The 9,819-nt window shown below is 38.2% G+C and overlaps 1 protein-coding gene across 1 annotated transcript; it reads left to right on the forward strand.

Moving 5' to 3' along the window:
- The first annotated feature begins 3,787 nt into the window (after positions 1-3,787).
- On the forward strand, positions 3,788-9,338 carry LOC108675095. The gene is made up of 3 exons (XM_018163080.2): positions 3,788-4,379; positions 4,546-4,729; positions 9,240-9,338. The coding sequence occupies exons 1-3, from the start codon at positions 3,880-3,882 to the stop codon at positions 9,336-9,338; spliced, it is 783 nt and encodes a 260-aa protein (XP_018018569.1). The 5' UTR covers positions 3,788-3,879.
- Positions 9,339-9,819: the final 481 nt, after the last annotated feature.

Genomic DNA, 9,819 nt, shown 5'->3' on the forward strand with positions numbered 1-9,819 from the left:
TCAATTATTCGCACGTATTCATTTCATGCTGTAAATATGGCGCCGTGTTTACTTGGTAAACAAGGAGTGCCAGTTTTAATTATTTTCCCTCAGGGTTCTGCTGGTGCCAGTGCGTCAAGCATTGAAAATGTAAGTTAATTAAAGGCTGCCTTCATGCCGAGTGTTCGCCTGAGCTGATTTGAAATTCATTAAGGAATAAACTACGCACGACTTGGTCATAAAAGACTCTCTTGGATTATTTGTACGCCTCAGCACTGGCAGAATCTAGCCCTGCTCTGAGCCTCAATGAAACCTCGTGTAATATGACTTGTTGGAGCTAGGCCGAAAAAAAAAAGTTTTCAAGAAAATCAAATTTTCCATATAAAGTTCCAAGTGTTAGGGGATTCAATATATCGCCGGTCCTTTTCTTTATGTCATTTCATTCATTTTTATTTTAAATTGAACCTAAATAGTTCATTATAGAGAAGCATTTCAATATGAAATACCGTAATAAGATACTGTCATAAAAGTGCTATTTTCGAACTGTACTCTGAAATAACTCGAAATGCGGCCACGGTTTTTTCGTTATTACGCTCGCTGCACCAGTTCAACCGTTCTTTAAGGAATTACTCTGATGATTGGAATTTTGAGGAAAAATGTTGGTTTTTCTTTGAGCAAAATGACTGCTGGATCTGCGCTATTTTTATGTAGCTGAATTAGAATGGCCGATATTGCAGTGGCGAGGAGCTCCAATAGCACCTTGAGTGCCCTTAAGTCCTCTTGGAAGGAGGATATCATTTCAGGGAATAGATTCGCGTGTAGCAGCTGTGCTGGTGTTATGCGAACAAAAACGTGCTTCGTGTAATTGATTTCACCTGGCAATTCACCCGTTGCCGACCACGCGCCTGATGGCCAGTTTGTGCTATGAGGATGAACTTTTTACGCATATAAATTATAGGTATGCCTTAGTTTATGCATAACTAACTTTAGATTGCAATATTTTCTCGCAGTTACCATTCATTGGTCACAGCATTTGCGACTTTTAATCATTAAAGATATATGTACTTATTACTTCACTGCGGGAGCTCAAAAAATTATCCCTATATTTATAACGTTTATAGGAAGTGTTCGAGGTAGATGCAGCAACATAATGTAGGTAACTATGTGTATATTCCGGCAGTCTTTGTATATGATATTGTCGAATTAAGATCGAGGCTATTGCCTTGTAATTATTAAGATCGACTGAATTAACCCATCCTTGATGTTCCAAATATTCCTAATTACGACACCTTGAAGTCTTCTCTCTATGTCCGTAATAAGATTACATTATATGCTAGAGATATGATATCACTTAAAGTCCATTAGGATACTAACTTTCAAGAAAATGAGAATGTTGCTCATTTTGTGAGCTGAAAACTTGAGGGGCTTCAATCTCAGGTGCTTCAAATATTAGGAATTTTGAAATAATATTTCAGTTTTTTGGCCATTGCGTGTGAATCCGGTCACATCACATTTTTCAAATGTTTTGAAGCCTTATATTGAATAAATTGCAGAATCTGCCGGCGCAGGATGTTATTATTCTTTCATGCCACTGCCCGCACTTCTATCCAATCCAATTCCAGGAGATCAGGTTCACTTCGCCTTCTGCCGGAGACTCCCCTCCTTTTACTGCGAATTTAAATTTTTTTTAATGAAATTATATCGCCAGCTCGGGCATGACCTCTCAGAGAAACTTACCAACATCTGCCTGCTGATTCTGTTGCCCATTCAGTAATTTGGACCTCTATTCCTTTCCTTTTTGAATATTTAGCGCGAGTATAAATGCGACAGTCTTTCCCGAAACGTTGCTTCAAAAGCATCTCCGCCTAGTATTTCTTGCGTGACAAATTAAACATTGAAGAAAAAATTATTTCATGTTGAAAACATGACGGGTAATTTGGGTTGCGTTTATATGATTGCATCTATATTTTTATTTCCATCTTATGGCCTGCTGATCTCCAATCACACGATTTAATTGGCCTTATATAGAGCAGAGCGTTCATACCCACCAATGTTTCTTACTAAATAGCTCGTGAAAAGCCATTCGTCTCTGGCCAGACGCAGCAATTTAGTTCTCATCACTGAGTCATACACTCATACTCCTCTATTCATGAACGCACTCATATATACGTACGTTTTGTACATTGAACTCTAAAGCCGTCTGTAAAGAAACCGACACTTGCTATTCTTTTAATCTAGGACAAGTGGTACATATTCTTTTCTGCATGCATGCTTGCGCTAGATTCAATTTTTCCCTTCACAAGAATGAATTTCAGTCTAGTCTTGAAAATAAGATAATTTTTGTTTCTGCTCAAAGTCTATATTTAAAACTCTTGCTATAGCAGAGACCAGTTTACTCACTGCAATTTGCTGGGCACTGCCGGTTGCCTGTATTTGCGGAAATTGCGGTCAAATGCCGCTCTCCTTGGACGGTGAAGCAGAAGATTCCCAGCCGAATTAATGCAATCCGCATGGCAACGAAAAACATTACCTTGTATAAAGCAAAATAAGTTTAGATTGGATTTTTTATGTTTTCTCAATGGCTAGAAGCAATTTTAAAGCGCCGCTGTTTCTAAGAATAAGAAGCGAGTAGTTTTTGTTTGGTTTGGTCTACAGTGATTAATTGACGTGCCAATGTTTGGTTCATGAAACCACTGGTTGGCTGGTAACTCGTTGAAAGGAAAAGAAAATTCTGCACATAAAGAGAAAACTCGTTTTTCTTATTTCGGTTGACCTCTGGTTTTATTCGTGGTCTCATCAACAGTCATGAGGAAAGCGTTTAAGAATATTAAAATTGCAGTAAATTGTTGGGTACCAACATGATGTCTAGTGCGAGTCTAGCATCAGTGGCGTGTAAACATGAAAGCCAGAGGTTAGAGTGGAGCCTGCCAGAGCAGGGCGAAGCAATCTTCGTTATTGGTGAGACGTTTTATGGATCTGACCTCGTCCATCGTCGGCCTGCCGCTCTCGCCACACGGTCAAAATTGGGCGTCGACCAGTGGTCCAGTAGCGTGCATTTGGGAATTTGGGCTGTTGCGGAGGCAGTGCGAAGCGTAATTGGTGTGTGTAAGTGTGTGGTTTTGCTATTTACTAGTTCTGCTTATGGGATATGAAGCGCGATATTTGGCGTGCTGACATGGAACCATTTGTAAACTGTATATCAAAGTTGGTTATGATAATTATCATTCGTGTCTTCTGTCTTATGTGTCAAATGGGAGGGGTTGAAATTTTAAATGATTTGCTTACGGTTTCAAAGAATGAGAACATCTGAATCATGTTTCTTTTGGTATTTAAACAGTTGGTAACATTTAATACTGATTTATTTTTTTCAGGTTTCTACATCTGCTTTCTATTTCCGGAAAGAAGAACTTACCGGCTGAATAATAATATTTTCACAAACTGACTGAAAGGGTAGCAAAGCTGCTGCAGCATCGGCTTAAAATGGCGTCAGAAACTCTCAAATTTCGATTGAAAACTAACGACGGCAGAGGAGGGTTGAGCCACGATAAACTAGGATAAACTTGGCATGGAAGTGATATAGAAATGAGAAACTGTACAACTTATGAAGAAGTTTCCCACTGAATGAAAAGGTTCACTTACGTGTTTGGTTGCAGAAATTTGTTGCATCCTTTATGATGTATCATAATTCACACAATGCAAGCGTTAGAGAGTACCCTAGTGAACGAATTTTCTAAATCTCGTCGAAAATTAGTAACTAATGAAAATTCTTTAATCGTACATGAGGGTTCATAGACTTAGTGTTGCTTCTCAGTTGGTAGAACTTTTCCTTTGACTCTGATTTTGTGCCAGAAGCAATGTGATGTGATGTAGTGAATTAGTCGTATCCCGCTAAACAATTGAATGGTACGAGAAGAGAATGTTGTGTTTCGCATTCCTTTCTTGACTCGCAAGTTTTCTGTCAAGAATTTTTTGTTTGTGCGGTTATTGTTTCCTAAGAAGACGATGGCCTCGTGTTCTTCCCGGCAATCTTACCGGGCCGTGAGCACTGAGAATCTGCTGGCTCCCCCCGAGGAGGCTTTCGCTCCCCTCTTACCAAAACCTCGCATCGTAATGGGCGACTCTGGTGACTCGGGCGACAGTTTCTTGGGACCATCAGGAGGCGGTCAGTACCTCAACTTGAGCCATGAGCCCCCGGGAGGCACGCGGTCGGTGCCAGATATCGAGATGCATGCAACGAGAATGCATGCTTCGTCGTCGTCTGCAGGAGGCTCTCGTGGTCACAGGAATGTGATGGGACACGTGAGGTGCTCATGTTCCCACCTGCCGCGTGCGCCGTCCAAGGAGAGCATTCGGTCCGTGCAGAACAACGAGGTGCTCGTCGTCGCCCCATCCTCGTACAGGTCAGTTGTGCTCATGGAGATGGAGAATATTGTGCACATCAATGATTTATCCTGAACATAAAAGTTTGCTGTTGTTCTTTATCATAATTCATGTAATAAGTGTCAGTTGAACATGATTTTATAGCGTATAACTCTCATTATGAAGTTGTACGGTTCTGGGTTACAGAGACCGCATCATCCGACAACACTCGCAGCCGGAGACATGCATGCACTGCCACGCCCCCAAGCCCTCTGGGTCACTGCGCTACTTACCGCGCTTCGACCACCACACCGCCCCCCTCGCTGAGGGCTTTGCTGCCATCGCTGCTGACTCACTCAGGATCAACGGCGCACTGAGACACTTCAAGCAGGTAAGTGAGTCTTGCAGTTCAGTAGAGTCAACTAACAAATTCCTTCGAACAGATCTGACTATACCATAATAATTTATCCAAAGCCAGCGAAGTGGATCTTAAAGCATCACCATTACCCATGGTACTCGCGAATTTAACTTTATTTTCAGACCACTAGTGTAGAACTGACCGTGATTGCTCGACCATCGGAGTTTTTGAGTTTAGCAAAAATATATATTTGTTTGCTGTTGCTCGAACACAATCACAAATTATCCTGTTCGGAATTTCAACTCTGGCGGGAATTGCACCCGAAAAATTCGGTAATTGATCCATAAAAATTAAATTCACGCGTTCCACATCATGGTCCACTGAAGCATGAATTTCATATATTGGGTGTCTTGATGCGTTTGCTAATTAGGAAGTAAAGAGTCTACGCTAAACTATGGTTTTCTATGATGAATGTTCAACTGGAAGAAAACTTTTAAGCGCCCACTTAGCTCAAAAAGATACTGATCTCTCCGTTTCAATGCAGAGGAATACATGGCATTCATTTCTTCAGTGAAGCTTGGTATTTTCTGTTAATATGTTTTTCATTACTTTACGTAGATTTTATAAGCATTGTACGTGTATTTATTTTAATCTACGGATTTTACTATCAATATTTAATTATTGCAGCCTAGACAGCGGATAATGTATGAAATTCTACGGATTAAGCATCGCATATTTACTTTACTTTCCATCTAAACTGATTGAAAATGTCGTCATTGTCATGATTATTTTAGCATTTTTTTACTAATTTTCAAAGTTCATCTATCTGTGACGAAGCATTGAAAAATTTAATGTGCAATAATTGAGCAGAAATCACACAAAGTGTTACTTGTTAGTTCATTAGCTGCTCGGTTTTCAAGTATTTATTCTTTCTACTCTTGTGAATAAACCCATGAATTACTATGTATTAAGCATTCCAATAACTTCCTGGTAGTTCTTCTTGTATATAAATGATTACATTTCTCCCGCGTAAACAAAATTGAAGCCTGATTCGTCGGGCGTACCTCGCTGACTGCACCATGTAGATTACCAGGCCAAACCGAATGCGTTAATTTCCTTCTCATTGTTTATTCATGATTTGTAGCTAATTTCTGCCATGCCTCTAACTTATCCTAATTATCGTGTGTAATTACCTGATTTTGAAATCGAAATAAGTATGATGATAAGTCAGTCAATAGTTTATTCTGGCAATCTCCATTTATTTGTTCAAACCGCAAAGCTCAGCATTCGCGCCACGGAAATCCAAGTTACTCAACGAATCTCTGAGCTTTTTCTAGTAACACTCAGAAAGAAAAATTGCTTAAATTCTACAAATAATGACATACTTACTGCACGTAGCACTGATACGCCCTTTCCTTTGACGAAACTGAAGCAGGATGGCCCACACCAGGGTAAAGAGTGCATCGCTCATTGACAAAGTGTCATTTAATTCTCTGAGTGTAACCGTTGACTCGCCGGCTCTGCAACCCCAGACTATTCCTTTTAATTACAACGAACGACGACCTCGAGACTCTCCATAATTACGAGATGAAGACTTGCTTTTAGAAGTCATGATCATCGGGCTAGCTTGGGTCTTTTTTGCGACAAATTCGTGGCTAGAGAAAACTTTTTTCTCTCTCCCATTCACGTAACTAATTGATGAGCTTCTAGCCTCGTGTGAGTGTTGTAAAACGCATTTATCAAGGATTTAAGACTTTTAACCGGCTTTTATTGTATCTATGTAACTAAATGATGTTTGTAAAGTTTTCATTATTAGGGTCGTTATCTTTCTAGTCTCTATAACGATTTGTTGAGCTTTTACTTTATGTATTTTTATGGTAATTACAAATTTAATTTTTTCTGAATTTTGTATGTCCAATGAACATTTTGCTAGACCAACATAAATACATTTTAAAATTTGTTATGAACTACTTAATAAATGACATGGTGATTTATGATGAGGCTGATAATTTCGCATATTCCACTTGCAATCGCCTTTTCAGTCCTTGTTCAGAGATCGCGTTGAAGATTATCTTCGTTTCTTCGAAGATGTCAATTTCCTTCAGCATGTATTGTATTCACAGCGTACAACTATTTAATAATAAATTATTTTTCGTAATGATAATTATTATTTTGATTGAAAAAATCATTATTTATAGTCTATAGATAATCAATATTTCCTAATCTCATATGTTGATGGTATGAGAATTTCTCATCCGTTATCGGTACATTTACTAATTTTTCATTGACTTTTCCTGGGGCTTGCATGCATCACACCTATTTGCGTGCTTGTGCTGCCTAGCCATGCGGCACGGAAGCAATACACAAATTAGTCCGTGACGCTGCATCTTTGTTAGCGCCAAACACCGTCGCTTCTGTCCTTGTTAGACCACCGTTATGGTACCCTAATTTTGCTTGCATCTACAGCTGGCCTCTTTTGCTTTCTTTATCTACACAGGTTTTTTTATAACATTTCTGCTAATTCTTATGACTTTTTCTTACATCTTAAGTTGTATGGCGTGTATACTCCTTCTACTTGCTATGCTATTGTTTCTTAGCTTGTTCCTTATTCTTGTTTTTATGCAAAATAGTTCTATGGAATAGGAGGAAAAAATGTAGGGAACTTGTAATGTTGTTATTGTAATGTAACATCTCGCAAAAAGCCTTACCGACGACTCGTCCTTACTAATAAAAGCCCTTATTACTACTCGTACAGACCTTTATCATATAAGCTTCAATAATAATATGATTTTATTCTTCTTGAGGATTGATGCGAAGAAAAAACTAGAATAAATTGATGGATTCAACTAACGTAGCGAAAACTTACTAGAAGCTAATGGTCAATTAAATGCTACCATTTCCTATCATTCCTCAAAACCTATTTTTCTAATTAAGTGAAAATAATAACAAAGTTTTTCATTATATCAAGCATGACTTTACAATTAAAAAAATTTAACGAAACTACTGCCTTGTTCGAGACTATAGTGAGAAGGACGAAAATTTGTAAGGTAATCGATGATGAAATTACCATCAAAAAACTTATTTGGAAAAGGCCAGCTTAAATTCTTTGATATGTACTAGATTAATTTGTACCCTGTTTGATTACCTGTTGTTTATATGAATCTACAACTAAAATAAACTAGGTATAGCTGTAATAAAAAATTTTAGATTGAACTTCAGCCAATTCAAGGAACTAAAGAGCGCCTTGCATCACTACCTTCTCGAATTGGTCAAGAATTGCCAACTCTCGAATGATGCACTGTTGCTGTGATTTGAAAAATGCACTTGGCTTGCAGGGTAATGAGTCTTATTCAATGCAAATTTAACAGTTGGTAATAATTATTACATAGTAGTATAAAGTGATGAATGGTCATACATCACAAACAAATTTGCATCCTATCTTCTTCACAGAGCAAATCGTGGAGTCAGCTGAGTGAGTTCCAAAAAGTAAAATGGACGGAAGGTATTGTCAATTAATTCATTTATATGAGTTAGATATGCGTATCGACGATTTTATAGCTTCTTGAGCTTTAGAAATCTTACAGCTTAAAAAATTATTAAATAGTAGTGATATATTTAAAATACTAAAATTACTGATTCTATATTTAGAAGAAGAATTGATAGTACACTAATATCAAGGATAAAAGTTGCTCTAGGGTGGGGTTAGATACTTGGTCGATGAAAAAATATTGATTTGAATAATTACTGACCTCAAATATCTCCTACCCAATTGATCAAAATGATCCTGCTTTTAAATTTAGATAGAAAATAAGGATAGGCAAATGAAAAAATAAATATGAAGGCGTTAGAGGCATATCGAATGTCTAAAGAAGAATTTTCAGATGTAAATCCAAATTCGCAAATATCGAAGGAAAAGTTGCAAATTTGCCGAATGTTAGTCTTCGGGAGCGAAATATGAACGAGCTTTCCGGAAATGACGGAAGTAAGAGCAAAGTTGCGAAAATGAACGAGAAAGTATTACCGTTAGAAGTGAATCAGCATAAAATTAAAGCAATTATAAACTCTGGCAGCATCGATGAAAGCATTAACATGAATGATGTAGCGAATGTATTTAAACTTCAGTACGAGTTATCTGAGCGATTCGATTAAATATAAAATGCATGGAAGAGGTGAAAAACCTCAACATCGATTGATGAAAGTTAATAGACCAAGAGTAAGCTACGACATATTCAAAAGAATGATAAAGCTACTGGGAGCTTACTCCATTGCATAAGGGAGTAAACTGCACTAGTTATACTGGGTAATTTCCTGTCTCCATTGATACTATGAAGTAATTACCCAATATGTTACGAAAAATTGACTAAAAATGTAAGATTTTCCACTTGTATTTTGAATCACTCGTTTCATCGCCACAAAACAATACAATTTACCATTAACGCTTGTCTTAACTACCTCATCCGCTCTGAAACTTTTCCTGTGTTCCTGAATAAATTTCCGTAGTCTTGCCCTATAAGAGGTTATGAGTCTTTCAAATTTCGTGAAGGTTTTAAGTTATTCCGGGGATGACGCGAGCGACGCTGCACGGTCCGCGGGAGGCACGATTGATGGAGTCGGCGTGCAGCTCTCCGAGGCGTTCAAGTAATTCGTTAGAGTTTTACCTGACTTGCCTTCACTGCAATGCATTATATTCTAAAGCTTCAATGACGGGTGGTTGCTTGAAAATTTCAATATACTCGTAGAAATAAAGTAGACTTTGTAGAAATAGCGTTGTAGATTTTGCCCTTTTGTGCGTCATCTTGACCAAGTTTGGCCCGGCAGAAGGGTGTATCATTGCTACGGGCAGAAAGTTCTGAGTAGATGCACGTTCAAGACGGTTATTCAGGATGACCGGATAGACGGGGTATGAAGCGTCCTCGAACCTTTCCGTTTTTCTATGCATCATCGGGTTTCTATAGTAACGGTGAAGGACGATGAATTGTTTAGCCATTCCATGTCAGATTTAATTAGATGCTTTGGCTCACGAATGGGAACTGTTAAACTGCCGAAGAGTCTAATGTAGTAAATTCCTTTATATTTTCATTTTATATGCTCTTGGAATAGAATATAGCTATTTTACCGGTAGG

This window comes from Hyalella azteca, unplaced genomic scaffold (genome assembly GCF_000764305.2).
Source record: "Hyalella azteca isolate HAZT.00-mixed unplaced genomic scaffold, Hazt_2.0.2 contig1888, whole genome shotgun sequence".
Classification (NCBI taxonomy): domain Eukaryota; kingdom Metazoa; phylum Arthropoda; class Malacostraca; order Amphipoda; family Hyalellidae; genus Hyalella; species Hyalella azteca.

Excerpts from the sequence above, each read along its gene's own strand:
- LOC108675095 (XM_018163080.2), top strand. The coding sequence starts at position 3,880 with ATGGTACGAGAAGAGAATGTTGTGTTTCGCATTCCTTTCTTGACTCGC. Across the intron at positions 4,380-4,545 it reads GTCGCCCCATCCTCGTACAG|AGACCGCATCATCCGACAAC; the intron begins GTCAGTTGTGCT and ends TCTGGGTTACAG. Across the intron at positions 4,730-9,239 it reads CACTGAGACACTTCAAGCAG|GTTTTAAGTTATTCCGGGGA; the intron begins GTAAGTGAGTCT and ends AATTTCGTGAAG.